Source organism: Scleropages formosus, chromosome 6 (genome assembly GCF_900964775.1).
Source record: "Scleropages formosus chromosome 6, fSclFor1.1, whole genome shotgun sequence".
NCBI classification, from domain to species: domain Eukaryota; kingdom Metazoa; phylum Chordata; class Actinopteri; order Osteoglossiformes; family Osteoglossidae; genus Scleropages; species Scleropages formosus.
In genome coordinates, this window is record NC_041811.1 from 38,116,617 (window position 1) to 38,142,145 (window position 25,529).

Below are 25,529 nucleotides of genomic sequence, written 5' to 3' on the forward strand. Positions count from 1 at the left end.
TGAACAGTCAAGAGCCAGTATACTGAAATTTTGGATAAAAAGAGTTTGTAATTCAAGGGATGCCTGTAATACCAGCAGCCTTCAGGGAAATTGAAAACATTAAACTTCTCTTTCTCTAAACGCCATCTGATTAATCTTTGTAGCAAACATGTAATTATCCTTAATTTAGGGAAACTCAAGCTAATGAAATAATAGAGATGCCATGGGGGGGTGGATAGGTTCATTTATAATCTAGTTTCTGATTCTTTAGTAGGGTGATTGGTAGAGATTTGGGGAGCTGTTACATATCCTCAACTGCTGGAGCCGTGGTAAAAAAAATGTGAGTTCGATTCACTGTTTGTATGTGTCTGCAGAGAAGAGAACAGACAAGTCGGCAGTATCCGGGGCCATCCGGCTACAGATCAGTGTTGAGATCAAAGGGGAGGAGAAGGTGGCACCCTACCATGTTCAGTACACATGCCTGCATGAGGTAAAACGCAAGTAAAAGTTATTACAAGTGGTGGTAGCTTACTCATCACCACTCAACTGCTCAGCAGCATGATACAAAGCCACGATGTGCAGGCCAACACCGTGTAAGACCTTCTAACTGGAACATTCTCCCACTTTGCATTGAAGAACCTGTTCCACCACTTGACGGACGTTTTGGGCCAGGGCGTGGTCAAGATTCCAGATGCTCGTGGGGATGATTCGTGGAAGGTGTACTTTGATGATGTGGCCCAGGAGATCGTGGATGAGTTTGCAATGCGTTATGGCATTGAGTCCATCTACCAGGCTATGACGTAAGTCTTTTTTCTCGTTTGTCTTTTTTGCGCCCTTAAACCCTGTTTGTATCCGTTTGTCAGTCTGATTTGAATGTTTTGTCATTGTAGACATAAAAATTATCCACAACTTTTCCACTGCCTGCCCTTTTTTCCATAGCAAGGGACGTAAAGGTGAAGGCACAGGCCCTGTTTTCACAGCTGGTTACATATACATTTTCATCTATTTGAAAGGTCTGCAGATCAAGATTGTGCTGTTTAACCCTACGAAACCTGCGGTTCTCACGATTTATTGCCATTTAACGATAAAGAACATTAAAAAGATGCCATAACCATTCCCGAGAAGGGTACCACAAATGAAATGGTTTTCACTGCAACATTGGGACTCTGTCTCTACAGACACTTTGCCTGCCTTTCCTCCAAGTACATGTGTCCTGGGGTTCCGGCAGTGATGAGCACCCTGCTTGCCAACATCAACGCATTTTATGCCCATACCACGGCCTCGACGAATGTGTCTGCCAGTGACCGCTTTGCGGCATCCAATTTTGGGGTACAGCTCCTTTCCACACATCCCTTCAGTTATATGAGATGAATATGAATTTCAGCAATCATCTCTTCTCACAGGAGTTATGCTCATATTTTCTTTTGTTCAGTCTTCCGATTTCTCGTTTTTCACGTATCTGTTAGGAGGTTACTAATACCAACTCCCACTGTGGTACTCAATACCACAGAGTAATTGGTCAGAGTTTCCAAGTATCCATCCCTGTAGGCCTGGACTCTGCGTGTGTGCGTGTGTGCGTGTGTGCGTGTGTGCGTGCGTGCGTGCGTGTGTGCGTGCGTGCGTGCGTGTGTGCGTGCGTGCGTGCGTGCGTGTGTGCGTGCGTGCGTGCGTGCGTGCGTGCGTGCGTGCGTGCGTGCGTGCGTGCGTGCGTGCGTGCGTGCGCTCTCTCTCTCTCGCTCTCTCTCTCCCCCCCTCCCCCCACTTGCGATAACACATGCCTCAATTTTTTTGTTGTTGTTGTTTAGGTTTCAGTGTGTGTTTTTCAGGCAATGTATATGTAATGCCAAGTTGATGTCCTGTTTGGAGAACATTAACGGCTTCGACCGCCAGCTACACTTTTGCAATCACTTTCCAGCACATTGCAGGACACAGAAAGCACTTTGATCAGATGCCTGTAAAATACAGTTCTCTTTTGCAGTGTGTTTGTTTATTTATTTTGCACAAAATTTTTAAGTTAATTGCTTGCAAGTAGGAAAAGCAGGACATCAGCACAGAGGTTGATATTACATGATGAACCATGTTTATATAGGTATACTGTATGTTTACAGTAAGTGTTAACTGTAATCTTTCCAGTGTGGGAGATCATATTGTAAATGATGATGAGAAGCATGCATATTCGAAGTGACCAGGCTGCAAGGCTGCATATTCCCTCCTGTGAGGTTGACATTCTCTTTTTAAGGCCAGCATAGGCCATGAGGTCATGTGTTTGCGGCACAGACATTATGGACCCTCGTATTGCAGTACACACACTGATTATAATTGTTTTTTTCTTTTTAAATATAATCTTTGTTTTCAATTGGTGTATTTTGGAGTCCTCTCTTACCCCTAAAAATTTAATTTTATTGACTTGACTGATGTATTTTGAATTCAAATGTGTTAACAGATGCACTGTCCTCATTTCTTCACAAAGAAATTTCTCTGTCTTCAAACAGAAAGAACGCTTTGTTAAACTTTTGGATCAGTTGCACAATTCTCTGCGCATTGACCTCTCCACTTACCGTGTAAGTCACAATGGAAAGGATGATGACCAGATTATTTAACATGAAGTGTATGAGCACTGGCAGCTGCTAATGTAGTGGTAAGAGCGACTGCCTTTGGACCCAAAGGTTGCAGGTTCGAGCCTCACCTCTAGCTGTAGTACCCTTGAGCAAGGTACTTACCCTGAATTGCTCCAGTGAAATTACCCAGCTGTATAAATGGGTAAATAATTGTAACCTTAACATTGTAAGTTGCTTTGGAGAAAAGCATCAGCTAAATGAATAAATGTAAATGTAAGAGCCACTGCCTTTGGAACCAAAGGTTGCAGGTTTGAAACCTACCTCCAGGTATAGTGCCCTTGAGCAAGGTACTTACCCTACCAGCTTCCAGCTATGCAAATGGATGTGTAAATAATTGTAAGTCACTTAACATTGCAAGTTGCTTTGGAGAAGAGTGTTAGATTAATGAATAACTCTATAAGCACATGCAGAGGCTGTTAGTGTTTAACAGTAATAGGATACAAAAAGTCTGTCCTTCTGTATGTTTTTCATTTAGAGTTTTACTTGTGTTATAAAACACTACATTGTTGTCAGCTTTTAAAATCATCAGCCTTTTGTGTTTTCTGTCTTCTGTGGATTGTCCCTTGATCTCTGAAAGTCTCCCCAATTTCATCTCTCCAACAGAACAACTTTCCTGCCAGCAGTAAGGAGCGCTTACAGGACCTCAAGTCCACTGTGGACCTCTTGACGAGCATTACCTTCTTCAGAATGAAGGTAGCCTCACGAGGAGGTGTGGAGTACTAGGAGCTGTATAAACAAAGTAACACACTCTTTTGGTGTCATGACACATATAATGGGGTAGGACTTGTTATCATTTGTTGATTAAAGTGCAGTATAGATGTTTTCAATTTAAGATATACATTTTTCATATTTTTCTAGGCTTCCCATCGTCCTGCTCAGTGCCTGTACCTTTGTGGACTGTGCTGTGGACAAGACTGTGGTCCATACTGTGGGCCAAGCTGTGGAATAATGTGGGCTGAATGTGTTGATGTCTCTTTTCCTCCATCATGTTGCTAGGTTCAGGAGCTACAGAGTCCCCCAAGAGCTAGCCAGGTTGTGCGGGACTGTGTGAAGGCCTGTCTGAACTCTACCTATGAGTACATCTTCAGCAACTGCCAGGAACTGTACACATGCCAGTATCAGCCAGCGGCTCATGTGAGTCCTGTGGTATTGACACTGTTTTAAGCAGCATAAAACTGCTGTGTTTCCCCAGTCTTCAACCATAGGGTTAGGGTTAGCTGTTTCTCTAATGGACTTGTCTGTGTGCCACTCTTTCCCACACTTTTATCCCATTTGTACATATATTACATTTACATTTATTCATTTAGCAGATGCTTTTCTCCCAAGCAACGTGCATCTCATAGAAAACACAATTTATGCATTACATTAGGGGAGAGAGACATAGCTGCAGATGTGACTCTTAAGAACAGTTAGTTTGTTTCCTTCACCAGATGCGCCGACGTTCATCACACGAGTAGCTGCATAAAACTTTACCAAAATATCACCGTTTTTTTTTTTTTTTTTTGGAGATGCATATAAACATACAGTATACATATATCAGGTTAACTTGTTGAGAAAGTGACATGGTACAGTACAGGACTGAAACCTCCATGTGGACGAGCAGCACATGTCTAGTTGCTGGTAAGTAGGAACTTTCAGAGGCTTGCTGTCTGGATGAGGCTATTTGACAGCACTGGCCTTTTGGGATATCTCACCACATTGTTCCTGCTGTAGCAGAACGTACCATTAGTAACAGATAGCAAGTATAATTCAGAGCTCAAATGTTCAAATGCTCTTGAAATGGCCGATAAAGATAGTCTTATTTAGATAGCAACACACATGACATTTTAGATTTCAGTGTCTTCACTGAACAAATTGTCCTTTCATTGATTCAGAAACTATGCCAGTATGTGAACTCCTAGAGTAATGATCTCTTAAGAAGAGGGTAATTGCAGTCAGTTATTCCAGTCAGTTCAGCTGTAGAATTGACCTGCCCTGCCAAAGGAGATTTCAGAGGAAAAGAGTTGTTGAAGCTCATAAGACTGGAAGGGTTTACAAAAGAATTTCTAGAGACTTGGGCCTCCACCAGTCCACAATCATGCAGTTAGTTTACAAAAGAAAAAAAATTAAGCAGTGTTGCTGCTGTCCCTTGGCGTGGGTGTCCTGCAAAGATCAATGCAAGGGCACAATGTAAAATCCTCAGACAAGTGAGAAAGAATCCTAGGGAGACCGCTGAAGACATATAAGCATCTCCAAAACACAGGCATAAATAAAAACAGTGGGTAAAACAGAAGAAATTCAGAACTTAAGAATGGCAAAATCATGCTCCTCTCCTCATATGCTGCGGCATTATCTGAAGCTGGCAATTCAAGCAAGAGATCCCATAAATATGCTTGAACTGAAACAGTTTTGCGTACCAGAATGGGCAGAAATCCCTCCTAACTACCGATCTGATCAGTATAACGTATCTGATTGAGGTTACTGTCAATAATGGAAGTTCCATTAGTTATTAAACATAAGGGTTTACACACTTTTCCCATCAATTACTTTGATTATTTAAATTATTTGTTCTTTTGAAAAACAGATTTAGGGAGAAACTTGAGAAAGATTTTCAAGGCACTTCTTCAATTTGTCATTTTGCACCTACTCATCATCATTACATATGCATTTATTTATTCAGCTTTTAGATGCTTTTCTCCAAAGCAGTGTACAGCCTAGAGTAAACAAAAGTGCATTTCAAACCAGCTAAAGAGTATTAGAAACAGAAACGAAATTGTTGAAGCACAGTTATTTAGTCCAATATCACAGAGTTTTTGCTGGTGCGCATTACATGAGTAGCTGCCTGTAGAATTCACAGGAAGTAGAGTTGACTGTATAATTAAAGTTTATGGAGCAGTTTGGAGATCTGGAGAGATGTGGCTCTGAAGGAGATGTGTTTTGAAACTGTTTTTGAATGCTGAAACAGAGCCAGCAGTTTTGAGGGACAGGGGGAGCTTGTTCCGCTCTGATGGAGCCAAAACGTAGAATCTGTGGGTTTATGATTGTGGGCCTCTCCAGTGTGAGACCACAAAGCGACCACAGTCCTCCTGGGGTTTAGGGGGTGATCAGGCCCTGAAGGTGTGAGGATGCAGATAATTTGATGGTCCTGTTGGCCATGACCAGAGTCTTGGGCCACACCAAGCCACCTGGTAGAGTACAGTATATCTGATAAATAGAGACTCATATTTTTTTAATGCTGATCTATTGAACAAAGTAGGATATGGTGGTTGACAGTGTGAAATGCTGCAGACAGGTCTAGGAGAACTGAAGAAACTATAGTCTTGACTTCGATGTGCGCATCCATAGAAAGCCAATGGAGGGAGAAAAAAGAGAGGCTAATGAGAATCCTTTATAAGGTTTAATATAACTCCCACTGCAGCATCCTGGGTAAGCTGTAGAGGTTTGAATGCAGAGCCCAGAAGACCAGGAGCTGCAGAAGTTCAGGGGAGACAGAATTACTGCCTGGACCAGGAACTAAGTAAACTGTCGTATGAGGTACCAGGAAGTTCTACGAATGTTGTAGAGGAGGTGTGGGAACATTATGCTGGGAGAAGATTTGTCAGATTTACTACCAGAAATTTGAATGACGAAGCACATGAAAGGAACAAATTTTCCAGTTTGATAAGAGTGCTTTAACCCATGGAAGGACCTGCGAGGATAATGAAGATTTCAGCCTTAGAGATGTTAATGGTGAGATGTTTTTCTCTCTTAGATTTACTGGTGAGTGAGTGGTCATCCAGGTGTAAATACCTATATCGTTAAGTATCGCCATACATGTTAAGTATTGTAACATTAATTTTTGTATGAGGTAGTTAATGATGACTTCTGCAGAATGGACAACTTTGTAGCAGTTTTAGATAGTCTCATAGCAGTTTACCGTTCGGCACCTGTCTGTGGAATTGAAAAAAAATTGATATTGAGATCATGTGCAACATTGTTTTGAGTAATTTAAATGTCTATTGGCTCTATATCGGACTGCTGGAAGAATCATCGGCACCCCCCCAGCTCTCCAAGAACTGTACTCGTCCAGAGTGCGTAAAAGGGCTAGCAAAATCACTCTAGACCCCTCACATCAAGGCCACTTCCTCTTCGAACCTTTGCCATCTGGCCGGCGCTACAGAACACCGAGCACCAGGACAGCCAGGCACAAGAAGAGTTTCTCTTCTCAGGCTATCTACCTCATGAACAGCTAAATCCCCCCTAGAGAGTAAACCAGTGCAATACACAACGCTATTTATATCTATTTATCACATCATATGTCTTACTCACATTCCGTTGCATTTGTATAGAACATACCTGTACATACATACAATGTCTAGTGACTATTTTTTGTATATTGTGTACTTTATATTTTTTATGTATTTTTTATCCTTTATTCACATATTCTATCTTCTCATCTGTGTCTTGTCACTGTCATTCTGTCTGTGCTGTGGAAGTTTCTGTCACCAGGACAAATTCCTTGTATGTGTGAACATACTTGGCAATAAAGCTCGTTCTGATTCTGATTCTGATCAGTTTTGCTGAATTTTTTAGGAGAAAGAGCTGCCCATTGAAGAACAGGGCCCCAGCATCAGGAATCTGGATTTCTGGCCCAAACTCATCACCCTGATTGTGTCAATCATTGAGGAGGACAAGAATTCCTATACCCTGGTGCTCAATCAGTCAGTACTCATTCTTGTCATCACAGGACTGTAGGTCAACTCTTGCCTTACCTCTTTTCCTATGTGAATTCATTCCATCTTACATCAGTATGTTTTTTTTTTTTTCTGCTCCACCATAGGTTCCCTCAGGAACTCAATGTAGGAAAGGTTTCTGCAGAAGTCATGTGGACTCTGTTTGCTCAAGACATGAAGTATGCTATGGAAGGTGAGGTCAATCCTCCTTTTCAAACCTAGAAGAACCAGTGTATCCTCTTATTGAGATATCCAAGCACTTGTTTGCGATATGAAGTGTTTCCACTTTGAGACAAAGCTGTGCTGCTTGCTGGGTTTGTTGGAGTGGTATCAAATTATGTCGTAGAGATTTGATTTTGTGTTTTTGCTGCTTGTATCTTAGTGGTTTGAGTGAGGAACCCTGACCTTCACAGTCTTTATGAATCGTGAGGGGAAAATTACTTCACATCAAGTAGTAGAGGTTAAAGTTTTACTATTTCATTTCATTTTACAAGGTGATCCATGCATTTGAAAGAGGTTTTTTCCTCTCTTTCTTTCTCTCTCTCTCTCTCTGTCCTCTGGGCTTGTCTTTTTTGGTTCCTCTAGTGTTTTTTTTAAATTTTATTTATCATCAGGTTGAAGTTGTTTAAATTGTCATTCCTCTGTATAGCTTGTATACAGTGGAGTGAAGTGTTGTTTCTCCGGAGACCATGGTGCAACACAGAACAACGTAACATGCAGCATATTTGAGGAGCCGAAGTGGCAGCTGCGTACTACCGCACCACCATCTTGACATTTCAGTGTCATCCTACCTGTTGTTTTTTTTTTTTCCTTCAGTGTTTTGTTTTATGGTTTACTATATTGTTGCTTTTTGTGTTTCATGGGTTTTCATGTTCTTTCTCGACACACTCGACTTCTATTGAACGAGTGTCCGTTTTGAACGGGCCGTGCAGTTGAAAATGGCCAACAGTTCACACTTGTCTGACTTGGAGAAGTTAAGCGGTGAACATGAAGTCATTAGCGTGCTTGAAGAAGACGACGACATTACTCAGAAAAAACCATTTTTTGTCTGGAGTTTGCCAGAAACCCTGACGGTAACTCAGTTATGATGTGGAGAAAAGGTCTCCTGGTCAAATGAGACCAAGGTAGTTTATTGCCAAAATATGTCTGCAGTCACTATGTGTGATGCAAACCTACCAGTTTTGAGTGTTTTGGAGTAGAATATCATACTCGTTGTCAGAAGAGAAATTCTCTTGTAGGCGGTGAACGTGTTCTGCACAGTGAATGCATATGGACACAACAGGTGAATGACTAGTGTGGATAAATAGAGACAAGAACCAAATCAAAGTCCAGTGCAGATTTCCTCAAACTATTTAAATATTTAAATTTATTAAGTGTGATCATGACATTTCTTTTACTTTGAAAATAGTGTTCATAACGACCATATTCATTATATTACATTTATATTTATTCATTTAGCTGACACTTTTCCCCAAAGCAACTTACAATGTTAAGCTACTTTACAATTTTTTACCCATTTATACAGCTGGGTAATTTTAGTGGAGCAATTTAGGGTAAGTACTTTGCTCAAGAGTACTACAGCTGGAGGATCGAACCTGAGACCTTTGGGTCCAAAGGCAGCAGCGCTAACCAGTACACAACGAGCTGCTCCATGAACGTAATAATTTTTAAGATTGCACTTATATTGTAGTATACTGTATGTTGTACTTCTTTCATTTGAAGTAAAATATATCGGGGAATGAAACTTCGGTTTGCTATATTTGATGGAGTAAAATGAAAGAACCTGAAGGACCCGAATACTTCTGCAAGACACTTCTTTTTTTAGTAATTTTTTTTTTTTTAAAATCTAAAGCAACGTTGCAGGCAAGATTTGCTTAGAGTTTCATATTTTTGTATTTGTTGGATGAGGCACTGTTGAGGCAGTTTTTATAGCCAGCGTTAAATTTGTAGTGAACCGCAACAAATGATTTTTTTTTTTTTAAATTATAAAAACTTTAGATGAGAGGTTTGTAAGATGCTCTACTGTGCCCAAAACAGAGCTCCATGTACTTTTTCCTGATTGACATGGGTTCACATTTGAGCTGTGCAAATTCTCAGGCGTGTGCGGGGTTCCTGACACCAATGTTAATTTTTAAAGCCTTCTGAGCCTTTGCATTTGGTGTCCTTTATTGACTCAGAGCACGAGAAACACAGACTGTGCAAGAGCGCCGACTATATGAACCTGCACTTCAAGGTGAAGTGGCTCTACAACGAATATGTGAAGGACCTCCCTGCGTTCAAAGGGCTTGTTCCAGAGTACCCATCGTGAGTCACCTGTCTTATTCATCCAGTTTGTTTTCCTGCACAACTTCTGTATAGCTGCTTTTGGAATTCCTGCTTTTTGTTTGCATTTGAATATATAAGTGTGTGTGTGTTTCTAGGTGGTTCTTACAGTTTGTGTTGCAATGGCTCGATGAGAATGAGGACGTCTCCATGGAGTTCATGCATGGGGCCCTTGAAAGAGACAAGAAGGATGGTGTAAGTGAAAAGGGACAATTGTTTGTTCAGGGGAAAAAAGAGCACTGACTCTGATTTACAGTTTTTTACGGTATTGTGGACAGTGTCGAATAGTCAAGGCTACAGGGCTTATTTGTTTTTATTTCTATTTCATGAAACGTTACACTTTCTAAAAAGATGCATGGAAATGACATTTTTTTTTTTTACACCTGTCGAACTAGCAGTGTATTTCCTACTTGTATTCCCTACTCCATTCGTACTTTCTGATTGTATACCCAGGAGGGGTGGGGTGCAGCCAGTGGCCCTTGGACCCCCAGAGGTTTTTTCTCCCTCCATTTTCATTTGGGAGTTTTTGTTTTTACTTATAGCTCTATAAAAGCATTATATTATGATAGTCGGTAGTCAACGGTATTCTTTGTTTCTTTATCTGATGTACTTGTTTTTCTTGCTTTATTCCTGTGTTAAAGTGCTCTGTGTCACTGTGTGAGAAGAGCTCTGTAAAATACATTGAATTGAATTGAGTGTATGTTTTTGTCACAGTGAAAAGAGTACTCGGAAGAGCTCTGAGTGTCTCATGAAAATATTCTTTGGAAGCAGCTCACTGATGTTTGTCTGTTTCCTCAGTTTCAGCAAACGTCCGAGCACGCACTCTTCTCCTGTTCTGTGGTGGACGTCTTTACGCAGCTCAATCAGAGCTTTGAGATCATTAAGAAGCTGGACTGTCCCGACCCGAAGGTCATGGCACAATACAGCCGCCGCTTTGCCAAGGTGACGCACCGCCTGCTCTTTCGTTTCATTTCCTACAAAATACCTTACAATTCTTACCTTTTATGAGCGTTGCTTCGTTAGGCTCCGGCTCGCCGTGATCCCCCTCGGGATGAGCGGCTTCAGCCTGCGTGTGTGTGTGTGTGTGTGTGTGTGTGTGTGTCGCTTTGGAGCAAAGCGTCTGCTCAATGAATAAATGTATTGATAATGTATTACTGTAGTCTGTAGTCCACTGTCTTCTTTGTTTCCTTGTCTGATGTATTTGTTTCTTTGCTCTATTCCTGTGTTCAGCACTCTGTCACTGCGTGAAAAGAGCTCTTTAAAAATACATTTAATCGAATTCTTAGGGGCTCTTTGAAATCCATTCCCACAGCACAATTTGTTTGATACTTACTGACCTTTGTAGCGGCGCGGTGGCGCAGTGGGTTGGACCGGGTCCTGCTCTCCAGTGGGTCTGCGGTTCGAGTCCCGCTTGGGGTGCCTTGCGACGGACTGGTGTCCCGTCCTCGGTGTGTCCCCTCCCCCTCCGGCCTTACGCCCTGTGTTGCCGGGTAGGCTCCGGTTCCCCGTGACCCCGTATGGGACAAGCGGTTCAGAAAATGTGTGTGTGCGTGCGTGTGTGATCTTTGTAGCACAAGGAAGTGCCAGATGTTCAAGTAATGATTTGTGATGTTCTAGATGTTGAGTTAATGCTGCCGTTATTCATGGTATAAAGAAGAAGAAACACGTTCTCAATGTGACGGTGCATAATTAAAGCTGAACATAATTTGTTTGGTCCACCAGACCATCACCAAGGTTCTGCTCCAGTACTGTGCCATCCTGACCAAGAGCTTCGCCACATACTGTGACAAGGAAAAAATAGTAAGTCTGAGCACAGATTTCATCACTGTGCTATTATGTCAACTGCCGAGCTTGGTAACTGATCCTCTTTCACTTTTTGGCAGCCCTGTGTCCTCATGAACAACGTGCAGCAGCTCCGTGTCCAGCTGGAGAAGATGTTTGAGTCTATGGGTGCCAAACAGGTGAGGAGCGATGAAGGTGGCAGGGCCTTTTTTACTGTGTGCCAAAGTTACGGGAAAAAGGCATAATGTAGTTTCCCATTATTTTGACCTAAATGCAGCCTGTGTGCGTACAGGAAAAAGCTCTGCGTCGTCCGCTTTTGCAGTCCGCTGTTCACGGGTAGTGTAGGAGTATGTACTGTGTTCTTGGCACTATGCGGGCACTCGCGTCCAAATCTCAAACTGCAGAAAATGAGTGAATAAATGACTTGTTACATCCCGTGTTGCATGCAGTTTGAAACTAAAATAAGGGCATTCTTTTGTAGGTCTTTGTTGACTAATACATTATTACAATTGCGTTGTCGTGTCTTGAAATTTTATGCGGTTTGTAGATTTTTTGGAATGCTGTGCTTGTGTGTCATAGATATGCATGCAGAATATGCATAAGAAATTGAATGACATTGGAACACCTTATTTAGTGATATACTCTTAAGATTTACTTTCTAAATCATTAGCACAGGCCATATATGCAGTACTTCATTTATTTATTTATTTTCCTGGCTCTTTGTGCAAAACTTCTAGGTGCATTTATTCTGCTTTGCTGAAACCATACTGTACTCTGTCAATGAACTGGCAGACTGCTTCCCTAAACACAAGCTCTCAGCTGAACCTTAGTGATGAAGCACCACGAGTGCAGATCTGGTTGGGGGAGTATTCATAACACCCACCACACTACCCCTTTAGTCCTCAGATTTCCACTGTATGCTGTAGCCACTGGTTTGTATCGAGGCACATATATTTCTCTCCCTGTGTTTTAATGCTTTTCCTTTGGTCTTATTTAAATACATGTTCTAAACAGTTTCCAAGCATATTTACTGTTCTTATGAAATTGTGTTCAGATTGAGGTCTTACATAGCTGTAGTGTGTTCTGCTGCACTTTTCCCATTGCAGTTTGTCATCAAAGAAATACTTTGTTATTCCACAGATTGCCATAGAGGAAGCCAGGGTATGTGGTGGATAGAATAGGAAAGCATACTAGGACTATGTGGTTGCCAAACTTCTTTCTCACTTGCTTTTTATGGCCATTCCTATAGACCCCTGAGACCTTAAATCCTTTACAAAATACAGCTGAAAAGGTGTAATCAATAGTGTTGCCTCTCTAAAAGTGACTTAGAAGTAATAGTGTAGGCTATGTCAAGTATAACAGTATACCTCTGGGTAGCCTAAAAATGGGGTAGTGTACAGAGTTAGGTTTGAATACATAATGCTTATAGAAATTATTCAACCTCACCTGGACTTTTTCCCATTTATTGTGGTACAGCGTGGAAGATGTATTTAAGTGAGGATTTCTGATACTCATCAACACAAAGTATTCTATAATATTAAAGTAAAAATCAACATTTCAATAAATTAAAAACAAAATGCTCAGTACACTTTGTCTGCTTGTCCTGGTGAAGATCGCAGTGAACAAGCTGAGCAGGCAGGGCCAAACTAATTTTTCCACAGCCACATTTTTGAGCTCCTCCTGAGGGATCCCAAGGCATGCATTCCCATGCCAGCCATGAGATATAATCTGTCCAGTGTCTCCTGGGTGTGCCCTAGGGGCTCCTCCCAGCACCACGTGCCCAGAATAACTCCAGTAACAGCCGACCAGGGGGTGTTTTTATGACATGCCAAAACCATCTCAGCTGACTCCTCTTGATCCGGATGAACACCTACTGTACTCTGAGGCTTTCCTGAATTGCTGAGCTCCTTACCCTGACAGTGAACCCAGCAATCTTGCGGAAAAGATTCATTTGGCCACTTTGTCCATGATCAAACAGTCCCTTTTCATCTCTGCAACTTGCAGCCACCAGGAAGAACTGCACCAACTGCACAGCCCTCAGCCAGGGTATTGTGAGTATCTCCACAGCTGCATGGGGCCTTTTCTCAAGGAGGAACTGCTGGATAGAAGGTTCTACTACTGAATTTGGTTCCCAGATCCAAATTTTTTTTGTGGAGATGAGATTAGCTATATCTCACCTGTACTCTTCCACCTCCTGCAAAAGCTTATTTCCCATCAGAGTGGCGATATTTCATGCTACCAGAGTCTGTGTCCATTGCTAAGGTCTGTGCCACTCATGCCTGCCAGTTGGCTGCTGTTGCACCTGTAAACCATCCCCAATGCATGATGCTGCCACCAAATCTTGCTCTAAATTGTTGAGTCTCTCACATTGGTTTAGACAAACTGAGATGTGATATGAGTTTTTTTTCTTTTTTTTTTTTTTCTTTTTTTTTCCAATACAAGCTCGCTTCTTGCCACACTTCTATACAAGCTGGATTTACAAAGTGTGTGCTTATTGTCTTGTGGTGTTTCTCACATCTTTGTCATAGTTGACCATAACTCTTAAAGAGTTCCTTAGGCCCCTTGGTGTCCTCCCTTACTACAGCTCTTCTTGCCCTGAATACTCAGTTTTGTAGAACGCCCTGTTCTTGGCAGATTCACATTTTTTCCATATTTTCTCTCTGCCCTGACTGATATCTTTCATGAAAATTGTGTCAGATCTGCTTTAAACATTCCTTAGTCTTCATGGTGTACTGTTTCCCTAGAAATGCTCTTAAATGTATGTCACTTCGGAGGTGTATTCATTTTCAGATCATTTGAAACACATCAGCTGCATACAGGTGAACACCAATAAAGTAATTATGTGACTTGGAGAAGAAATTTGGTTATCTCGGAGGTAATTTACATTTGTCAAAACACAAGGTAGTAAATGCTTATGCATTCAGTAATTTTCTATTTTTTATTTTTTTTTATTAATTTAGTAAAATATCTAGATTCAAAACTTTTACATTATAGAGTGCTTTGTCCAGAGTAGTAGCAAAAAAATCTATTAAATACGCATGGTTCAACACAGTACCACAATAAATTATGGAAAAGTCCAACTGGGGTTAATACTTTTTAGTCACTGTATATTCTTGCTCCCTTAACACCCCACAGCAGTGCTTTTATGCCATGGGCAGGAGGTTGCCTTTAGTCTATTTAAACAACTTTACAGTTACATTGGAACTGGCCAGAAGACACCCAAGGTTCTTTAAAGATCACTTTACATTCCTTAAAGACTTTTCAGAAGCCATGAGTGTTGTAGGCAAGACTCACAATAAACATGTTTTTGTTCTCTGCTCCTCGAGATGGATGAGCTTGTGGAGCCAGAGGAGGAAGATGAAGAGGTGGGTCTGTACCTTTGGATGAAGGATGATAGCTTGTAATTATAAACTAATTTGCTCAGATAAGATAACGACAATGAATATGGTATTTGTAAATAGAAATACGGTAGCTACAAAGTAGGATAGGACTCTAGGTACTGATTATACTGACCCCAATTATCATATTGTTTTTTCACCTCTATGAAATAGCTGACTGTAGAGGATAAGAACGTTGATGCCAGGGTGGGTATCACAGTAAGAGGTATTCTTACATTGTGATTTTTGTAACAGTAGGTCGTGTTTAGAATTCAAGTATGGTTTTCAGTACAGGCAGTCCCCGAATTACGAACGAGTTCTGTGTTCTCAGTCTGTCTTTAAGTGAGATTTTGAGGCAAATTGGAACAGTTGGGTATGGTGGGTATCTAATACCAGTTTGTCAAATGTTTGTCTTGTTTGTCTAAGTATACCGTATATCATGTACCATTAAAAACATTAAAGAAACACTTTAGATACATTAAAACATCTTTACTATAACGATACAGTAATAATAATAATACAATGTAATAACATCATAATAATCATAAGAAATGTAGTTACAGTATTTATAATAGAGAGAAACATAAGAGATGATGATAAATGTTACTACTGTCATGATGAACAGAGGGCACGGGGAGGCTGGACCCAAGTTCAGGATCGTTTATTCAGAGCAAAGGATTAGACGTGTTCTCGTGGTCGGGGACGGGCAAATAGTCAGTCAAACAACAGAGGCGAGGATCCAAAATCACGGTCGAGGAACGAGGCGGGCAGTCGTTATCAAGAAACATGGAACGGGACTGGGAACGATGAGGGACAGGACTTGAAGAGCAGAGCGAGGTAGGTTTGAGAACGCACTGAGGAGTTAGATTCTGCAACTGGGAAGAGGTTGAGAAGTGTCTTTTGTAGCTGAGAGAGAGAGCGACAGAAAGAGAGAGTGTGTGCCGATGTGCAAAACATTACAGATACTTTAATGTTCACTTTTGCAATGTTCGTTAGAATTTCACCTTTTGCTTTATTATTTCCACTTTTGTTTCAGTCGTTGAATCGTGAGTGTTTTCCTTTTCTTGGATACATCACCGTCACTTGCATCACATTTACACTTTGGTGCCATGGTTAGGAGGGTAAAAACAAAAAATTAAAGCCAAATGCAGTAACACATGAGACTATGTAAATGGGAAAAGAAGGAAATCTGTCCTGCTTTGGGCTCACGTGCCCCACCCACTAGGCGACAAACCGCTGTAGACGCGCGATGTACGAACCGTTGTATATTTAGTAACTCGAATTTTTAACATCACATGCTTAATTATGAAGTTTTCATTTGATCGTTACTTAAGTGTGACAAAAAAATCAACTTCCGGTCATTAAGGGGGTGGTTTGTAAGTACGTGTTGTACATAAGTTGGACGTTCGTAATTCGAGGACTGCCTGTACGTTCCCTCTCCTGTTGACTGATTTCTAGTGTCTCTTTTTTGTCTCATTCAAGTGCCCTTTTCTATCTCACAAACTGATTTTGGCTCTACTCTGGTGTTTTTTCACAATATCACTCAAAGATTTTGATAATTTGGTCATGTGTGGAAAGAGAATTGAAATAAATAGCTACTAAAATTCACTAAGTTCTGGGAAAGAACAAGTAAGATACGATGAGAGTTGTTTACAATCATTTAGCTGGAGCTACCAGCCTGAGCTCAGTGTGTGCACTGAAACTATATTTTAAAAACCAAAACTGTTTCCTTAGTTAATTCGACTTGAAAACTACATAATGAGAGCTACTATGGCAAAGGCCTGTTACTCTCAAAAGCTGCTGCAAAAATTGGAAGCAATTGAGAGTATCTCATTTCTGTATGACACACTCATAAATTAGAGCTTCCCCAGAGATGAACACACAGTCTAGTCTACCCAAATGGCCTTATGAGTTTCACCATGTGGCACCAACTTCAGAGCCAAACCATTTCCTCCCACATCTGTAAGACCATAATCTTTGCATACCCTCCTCAAATGGTTACGCCCTCGCCCCTATTCCCGCACCACCCCATATCCAGGGATGGATTAATAATGTCCTCCCATAATCACTGCCCTCCTTGTCGCCAACAAATCCCATAACTCATTGGAAAAGGTGAAAATAAGAGGAAGAGCTGGGTGTCATTGGTGTAGCAGTGGTAGTTGAATCCATGGGTGGTGATGACAGGGCCTAGAGCAGAGGTATAGGTTGAGAAGAGTAGGGGGCCCAGTACTGAACCAAGCCCTCCTTAAAGTATTTGAAAAGCTCAGCACATTTATTCTTGGTTGTCGTCATAACCTGAAGATGCTTACCTTCAAGGACAAACATTCTCACCACATTTCTAGCTTCCACACTTAGACTTAGCACATTTCGTCCTGCTCATTTTGAGGGTAGAATGCAAAAGTAATAAGTAATAAAGAAAATCACTTCTTTGTTCTATTACATGAGGAAAATTTCAGTTTTAATATTGTCTTGCTGGACATTAGTGATGGGAGGCATAGTAGCGCAGCAGATTTGGCCGGGGCCCACCGTGTGGCGGGTCTGGGGTTCGAGCCCTGCTAGGGGTGCCTTGCAACGGACTGGTGTCCCGTCCTGGGTGTCCCCCTGTGCCCTGTGTTGCCGGATTAGTCTCCTGTTTGCCGCGACCCTGCTTGGGACAAGTGCTTGTAGATTGTGTGTGTGTGTGTGTGTGTGTGTGTGTGTGTGTGTGTGTGTGTGTGTGGACATTAGCTTTTCTTTTATGTCATAAATGCCTTTAGATTATAGCATTTAGTTGAGTTTCTTTTTCTTCATTCTGCACCAAGCTGGAAAAACATGTTTCTCAGTCTGAAACCCTAAGAAGACCCCAAATCTGAGTTCCACTGCATAGTCACATTTTTAAATGAGTTTAAAACATTGTCTTTTTGAGAACCACGTGTGCTGTTTCTGCAGTGGTATTGTTCTTTGTCAGTTAATTTCTTCCCCTGTCTTGACACTCCAGTGATGGACTGTTTTATCCCAATCGTGAAGAATAAGAGTGGGTTTGGCTTATACACATTTACGTTTTCACATAACCCCAGGAGCTCATTTAGTACCAAACACTATACGTGTTGTGCTGAAGTCAGGGAAGTATTGCATCCTTCTGAGGGCCAACATTCTTTATTGACTTTAACACTCTTCCCAAGGGACTTGCATTTCACCCCATTTCTCCTCGTTACATTATTTACACCAAAACATGCTCAATTATCAAGGTTTCTTCAGCCTGAAATGTAGGCGGACATGAGTCATTACAGCGTACTGTTGTGTGATTTATCGATGTAGACGTATGGTTACAAGTGCATGTGTGTGATGTAGGTGGCAATATGATAATCTAGTTTACCAACGGTTGAGACGTGAAGTTTATAAACATTCCTTTTAAATTTTGAAATGTGAGTCCGCTTGCATTCTAAAGCAGAATTACTGTGGTTTTTATTTACATTCTTCTAAATTAATTTGATGATGTTGCATAAAACAGAGAGAGTATTGCACAGTGAGTAGCACTGCTGGGTTGTACAAGAGGACATGGGTTCGATCTCTCTGTGTATGGGTTTCCTCTAGGTGCTCTGTACTACACTATTAGTAACAAAAATGATTGTATTTTGTCACTTACTATGTATAGTATTGCAACTGGAACCACGGTTTGTGCAGGAAAGTGAATGATTTTTGTACTCAGTTTCACCTTTGAACTTGCACTTGAAACAGTGAGGAGAAACACTTTTCCAGGTCGTGAAGTTGAAGCTCAGGGGTCTCTGTGCTCTTCTTGCTCCACGTCCTTCTTTTTCTTCTTTTTTCGTGTCAGCCTTGACTACTTGTCAACACCTGTTATTTCAGATTTTTTTTTTCTTTATTTAGAAAAATTATGTGAACCAGTTAAACCAGTATTTGCAATATCCTTGCGGGTGTTCGCCACATTTTGTGCACTTAATGATGTACAGCTTGTCTTTTAATGTTTTTCTTTTCAGCTTATCCTTCACTGCCTTTGTAACCTTTTTTGGGAGCCTTGTTTTTTCACTCAAGGATGGTTTTCACATCACGTCACTGGCAGTGTGTTTCATTATGTGAAGAGCCTCTGTGTAATCTTTGAAATTAGATTAATTGTAACATTGACTATTTATAATAATGTAAGGGCATTCATTGTTTGCAATTTATCTTTTTCAGTCCAAGGTTCTTTGGAGTTTCAATAACAAGGCAAAGTAAACTTTAAAAAGTTGATTTATTAGTTCTCACCAGATGTTGCCCATCACAGGTATGCGTGCATTTGAAAAGGATGTGTGTCCATGCAGATGTTAATGTGCTCATGTGTGCTGTGTGTGTCTTTCTCTCTGTCTTTTAATACAGTCTGTTTTTAAAAAAGTGGGTAAAGACCTTTTAGCCTCCTGTCCCTTGTTCTGTGGAAAATGAGCAAGTTACTGAGGTGCTTTGTGTTCTGTAACTTTCTAGAGAGGTCATATCACAGGCACATGAGGGAAAAAGTTCATGAAGATAAATACGTATAATACAATTGAAGGAAAAATTAAAAACAAAATTAAATAATCATAATATAATAAACAGTAAATAGAGTGAATAATAAAATCCTGAAAAATACATGCCAACAGCATTCATGTTATTAAAAAGCTCTTTATATGATTTAAAAAGTTTGGTTTACCATAACTGATGCTGTGTTTGGATGAGGCTGTCTGTGATAATTAGCAAAAAATAGAAAGTTGGCTTTGTTTTAGAAGAATTACAGCACCTAAGCACTTTGCAGAGTGAAATACACATTAAGCATCTAAATACCTGTTGAGCAAGTGAAGCAACTATCTATGTAACCTGGCAAAATGCATTTTTACTTAATAATAAGAATATGAGAAAACACGTTTTCGCTTACACTGGGCCTTATTTTCTGAGGATAGTTTGTGTTTTATTATACAGTAAATATTTATTTATATGAATTGGTGACAAACTTTGCTCTTTGTTTAATTTCTGAGGCTAAAATAGGTAGAAAGGACATTTTGGGGGGGTGATTTTTGTGGATCTTTTTTGTGCATAAAGTGAGCTCTCCCTGCTTGTGTTTTTGTGAGGTAAGTGGCTCCAGAGAGCTCAACGACCAGTTGATAGAAAGTAATAGATAGATGTATATAGAACTGATCCCTTTTACAGGAAACCAGTATCATTTGTCATTTATTAATATTATTTATTTGGTGAAGAACAGTTTATATGAAATGTGCTACACACCTGCCTAACAGCAGTGGCTGATTCATATGTTCTCTTTACTTCTTTTCATGTGTTTTGAAGATGGAAGCCAGTTCAGAGGTGGGCTTGAGAAGAGTTGAGGTCAAGTTGCTGATATCATCTGGTTTTCTGAGCAGTTTTTTCTGAATATGAATATAATTTTGTGCAGTCTATTTTGGAAGTGTCCAAAGTATTCCTGCATTTGATTTTAGAAGTAATTGTCTGCATGGAAAACTAGAAAATTAACAACTTACCTACAGTCTTCCATATCGCTGTTTTAAATTGCGTCCGTGTTGTAGAACATATTGCAAGTATGAACAATATATTTAAAGTGTTGGCACAGCAGAGTGCGAGTTTCTGTTTCCTGTGTGTTATGCCTGCAGTGGTTTGGAAGTTTCATGAATTTTCAGATGGCACTAAAATACTGTGAATATATCACAGTGTTTTGTGGGAAGATGAGATAAGAGGTGATCTTTTTGGTGAAACATCGCAACCCTGTGTTTATAGGAAAAGCAATGCTGCATACTGTTGACAGGCAAGACTTCAGGACCTGGGTGTCAGCATGTCAGGAAGCCTTTATTTGCCAGCAAACAGAGATGGCGAGCAAAAAGAGACTGTTCAATCAAGTATACAAATTCTTCATATTCTTGTAGCATTGATTCTACCATGTACGTACACCTTGTAGGAATGAGGCCTTAAGCGCACTTTCCATAGACACCCTATCTTGTGCTTTGTTCTTCCAGGTCAAAATGCATTCATTCCAAAATTTTATGTAATATGTATGTATAAATTATAATGGCTTCACTTGTTAACATTTGCATGTGTGGACACCCCTCGACTTACGCAAATAGATTGTTTTTTAACCCCTTACATAAGTCAAAAGTTACATATGTCAGATTCCCCTCCTCCCTCACCATTCAACATCATCACGTGCTCCTTTATACGTGCAGCATCTTTCACTATCGTATTTCCAGTCGATACGACTAAACCTGGTTCCTGTGCTATAGACAATAATCTCTGTCCATCTTCATACTTATTTTTTTTCAATTTCATCTCCAGATCGATTGCTGTACGTTTGTGAGATGGTTCTTGTTTTCCTTCAAGTGCACGTTTACCACCAGGCATTGTGAATAATGAAATGGGTTAAAAAAAAAAAAAAAAAAAAAAAATGGTGAGAAAAAGCACTATACTAATGAGAGGAGACCATGTTTTGAGTTCATGGCTCAAAACACACAGGAACTGAGAAGATGCAGTTTCCTCTCTTGTCTGGCTACGTCGACTTGCGCTTAAAGTATTTTAGATGTTTTGCGTAAAATAAAAGCACTATCGGTAAATAATGTTTATGCCGGGAATTTTGTACGTAAATCCCAATTTATGTAAGTCAAATTTACAGAAGTACAGGGCTGTCTGTACATTTATTCATTTAGCAGATGCTTTTCTTGAAAGTGATGTACATCTCATAGAAGATACAATGTGTTCATTACATTAGCACAGACAATTAGATGCAGTCGCGTGATCCTAAAGTACAGTTAATTACTTTCCACCATATAAACCAGTGGACATCACGAGTAGCTACGTAAAACTTTATCCGATGATTCCTAATCACATTCCTAATAATAATATATATAACTTTTTTAACTAAACTTTTACATTATATTACACGAGTAGCTGCATGAAGGTTTGTCTGTTCAGCAGGTATGATCTCAAAGTTACAGAGCATGAACATTTACACATTACGTGAACTTGAAGAGATCATGAGAGAGGTGAGTCCGGAAAAGGTGGCGTTGGTTACTCCTATATCCTAGCAGACTGCATTGGATTTTTTGTCAGAGGTTTTCTCAAGGCTTTTGTCTTGCTGAGCTCAGAATCCTGCAATGGGTGCATGAAGGTCTTCTGTACAGGTACGCACAACCTGGCCATTAGCAGGATGTATCGCGGAGACTGAGCGGACTTCCGTTACATTGTCATGTTGTGTGGTTTTAAGCATGTTTTAGGTACACAAACAAACAGTCGTTCTGGTTATGGCATCTGTGCTGTTTAAGTCGTGCCCATACCTGAGTTCTCTGCCACTGCCTGCATGTCTGTCTCCCTTCAGCTGGACCCTGAGGCCAGCGACCTCCTGAATGAGCTGCAGGTGAAGCTGAACAATGTGCTGGATGAGCTGAGTGCCACTTTTGGAAACAGGTGGGAGAATGTGTCCACGCTGTCACCAGAGCAGCTTGTTTTGCCTCCTTCATTAAAAACCTCTATTCTTGTGACATTCCAGCAAAATTTAAACAAAAGCTGTATTGATGACAGGTGTACTGTTCATTGTCCACTTTTTAATGTAAGTGTCTGTCTGTCTGGTTTAGGAATCCTGTTTTTCTGTTAAGACGCATGTTGTTGTGCTCAGGGGTTGTAACTGGGATGATCTCTTCGGCCCGTCCAATGGATGCTAAAATTTAGTCCGTCTCCTCAACCCCAGCTTCCAAGGCCGGATCGATGATTGTCTGAGGCAGATGGCAGAGCTCTTATACCAGGTGAAGGGCCCCGTTAATGCCAATAGCCGCAACACGGCGGAGGCCGATTCGGACAATGTGCTTCGGCCTCTCATGGACTTCCTGGATGGAAAGTGAGTCATGGAGTGCCATTGTACCATTTTCATGTGATCAAATCCCTGCTGTGTTTGGGCTTGAAATTAGTGCAACTTTTACATTACGTTGTTTGTGTGAGTCTGTTCTGTGGTCTGTCACCTTTTTTCCACTTCGCCGTACAGGCTTCCCTTGCAAAACAAGTGCAAATGGTTCCCTTTTTCTGTCTCTTTCTATGTCATTATTTGTTTTACAGTTAATTTCTGTTTCTTGCTTTAGTCCATTGTTCTTTTATAGTAGTTTTAAAATGTGAATATTTACTGTAAATGGCTGTGGAGTTCTAACTCTTTCTTCCTTATTGTAATGCACTTTGTAAAGCTGCTTATAAAAACATTACTTTAAATTGTCGGTCTGGATTCCAAGTTGGCCATGCCACAAGGACAGCTCTCCTTGCAGTATCAGATGCTCTCCAGTCAGCTACAGCGGCCTTCCTTTCTTTGGTCCTTATTCATCTCGACCCTTCTGCAGCATTTGACGCTGTCACAACCACCGAATTCTGTTTTCCTGTCTTCGACAGCTTAGCCTCAAACAAACAGCACTAAGTGGTCTGAGTCCTACCTGTCGGGTAGATCTTACAAGGTGGTTCTGGCATGGCTCACAGTGATCTCTTGAACCTGTCTCAACTGGTGTTTCACAGGGCTTGGCCCTGGGATCCCTACTCCTCCATCTGCACCTCTTCTCTCAACTTGCTCATTGCCTCTTGTAGATTCCCCCATCACTCCTATACTGATGATATCCAGACTCTTCCCTCTTCTTCCCCCCTGGAGCTACAGATATTTCCTCCCGTATCACTGCCTGCCTCTTGAACATCTCTGCCTGCCTGTCTGATCAGCACTTACAGCTAAACCTCTCCAAAACAGAGATTCTTCACCTTCCAGCTTGCCCATCTACATTTATTTACATTTACATTTATTCATTTAGCAGATGCTTTTCACCAAAGCAATGAACATCTTCCTTTCAAGACCTGTCTGTCAAACTGGACAACTTTCTCACATCTCCTGCTTCTTCGGTTAAAACCCTTTGAGTGATGATCCACTCATGTCTGTCTTTCTCCTGACATATCGAAGCCACAACCCAGTCCTGCAGATACCTCCTATGTAACATTTGCAGGATCTGTCCTTATCCCACAACAAACTCTTCACAGCTTTTGGTCCAGGTCATAGTGATATCCCACCTGAACTACTGCAACTCCCTCTTGGCTGGTAGTCTTGGCTCCTCCATCAAACCTCTCCAGCTGATTCAGAATATTACTGCAGGGGTTGTGTTTGACTTGCCAACATATTCCCATGTATTCTCCCCTCCTCCTTTCTTTCCATTGACTGCCTGTAGCTGCCAGTCTCGAGTTCAGGACTGGTTATGGCCTACAAGACCAACAGTAGTTTTTATACTTACAAGACCTGATCACTCACTACCCCTAGACCAGACTGCTATGCTCTTCCATGTCTGATCACTTGGTTGCCTCGCATACCAGAGATCCAAAATCAAAAGCCTAAAACTTCTCCGTTCTGGCTGCAATGTGGTGGAATGATCTCCCTCTCACTCAGAATAGCTGAATCCTTCTCAAATGTTCAAGAGTCTCAGTCCTGCTTCTCTCCTGACTTCCTGTTTACTCCATACATTTACCTATTATTTGTCACATATAATTTTGTATTTCCTGTCAGTTCTACACCGATCAGCCACAACATGAAAACCACCTGGTTAGTTTTGTGTCGATCCCCCTCGTGCCACCAAAACAGCTCCGAGCTGTCGAGGCATGAACTCCACAAGACCTCTGAAGGTGTCCTGTGGTATCTGGCACCAAGACATTAGCAGCAGATCCTTTAAGTCTGGTAAGTTGCAAGGTGAAGCCTCCATGGATCGGACTTGTTTTTCCAGCACATCACACAAATGTTCGATCGGATTGAGATCTGGAGAATTTGGAGGCCAAGTCAACACCTTGAACTCTTTGCTCCTCAGACCAATTCTGAACAATTTTTCAGTGTGGCAGGGCACATTATTCTGCTGAAAGAGGCCACTGCTATCGGGGAATACTGTTTCAACGAAGGGGTGTACGTGGTCTGCAGTAATCTTTAGGTAGGTGGTACGTGTCAAAGTAACATTCGCATGAAGGCCAGGACCCAAGGTTTCCCAGCAGAACATTGAAGCGAAAAAGAAAACGTGATTCATCAGACCAGGCCACCTTCTTCCATTGCTCCATGGTCCAGTTCTGACATTCACGTACCCATTGTAGGCGCTGGCGGCGGTGGACAAGGGTCAGCATGGGCACTCTGACCGGTCTGCGGCTACGCAGCCCCATACACAGCAAGCTGCGATGCAGTATGTGTTCTGACACCTTTCTATCATGGCCAGCATTAAGGTTCCCAGCAATTTGTGCTACAGTAGCTCTTCTGTTGGATTGTACCAGATGGACTAGCCTTCACTCCCCACGCACATCAATGAGCCTTGAGTGCCCATGACCCTGTCACCAGTTCACCAGTTGTCCTTCCTTGGACCACTTTTGGTAGGACCTAACCACTGCATATTGGGAACACGAGATCTACAGTACATCTCCACAAGACCTGCCATTTTGGAGATGCTCTGACGCAGTTGTCTAGCCATCACAATCTGGCCCTTGTCAAAATTGCTCAGGTCTTTACGCTTGCCCATTTTTCCTGCTTCCGACACATCAAATTAAAGGGCTGACTGTTGACTTGCTGCCTAAAATACCGCTCGACAGGTGCCATTGTAACCAGATAATCAATGTTATTCACTTCACCTGTCAGTGCTTTTAATGTTGTGGCTGATTGGTGAAGATGAAATATTCTATATTTTAATGTTATCTGTTGTAAAATGTTGTAATCTGCCAATGCTGTATGTAGCTCACCATTTATTGTATGCTGGCTTAAGCGGTGATTTCAGAAAAAC

The 25,529-nt window shown here is 41.2% G+C and overlaps 1 protein-coding gene across 4 annotated transcripts in view; it reads left to right on the forward strand.

Annotated features, from left to right (window-relative positions):
* Nucleotides 1–25,529, forward strand: part of unc13bb (unc-13 homolog Bb (C. elegans)) — an 89,569-nt gene that overhangs the window by 58,669 nt on the left and 5,371 nt on the right. For all 4 annotated transcript variants that reach the window (XM_018745047.2, XM_018745049.2, XM_018745048.2 and 1 more), the window contains 15 exons: nt 354–469; nt 616–779; nt 1,158–1,308; nt 2,472–2,540; nt 3,201–3,290; nt 3,594–3,731; nt 7,149–7,276; nt 7,396–7,481; nt 9,466–9,592; nt 9,709–9,805; nt 10,409–10,552; nt 11,333–11,410; nt 11,494–11,571; nt 22,091–22,179; nt 22,460–22,606. In XM_018745047.2, the coding sequence (XP_018600563.2) occupies nt 354–469; nt 616–779; nt 1,158–1,308; nt 2,472–2,540; nt 3,201–3,290; nt 3,594–3,731; nt 7,149–7,276; nt 7,396–7,481; nt 9,466–9,592; nt 9,709–9,805; nt 10,409–10,552; nt 11,333–11,410; nt 11,494–11,571; nt 22,091–22,179; nt 22,460–22,606 (1,702 nt within the window). The remainder of the gene's footprint in view (nt 1–353; nt 470–615; nt 780–1,157; nt 1,309–2,471; nt 2,541–3,200; nt 3,291–3,593; nt 3,732–7,148; nt 7,277–7,395; nt 7,482–9,465; nt 9,593–9,708; nt 9,806–10,408; nt 10,553–11,332; nt 11,411–11,493; nt 11,572–22,090; nt 22,180–22,459; nt 22,607–25,529) is intronic.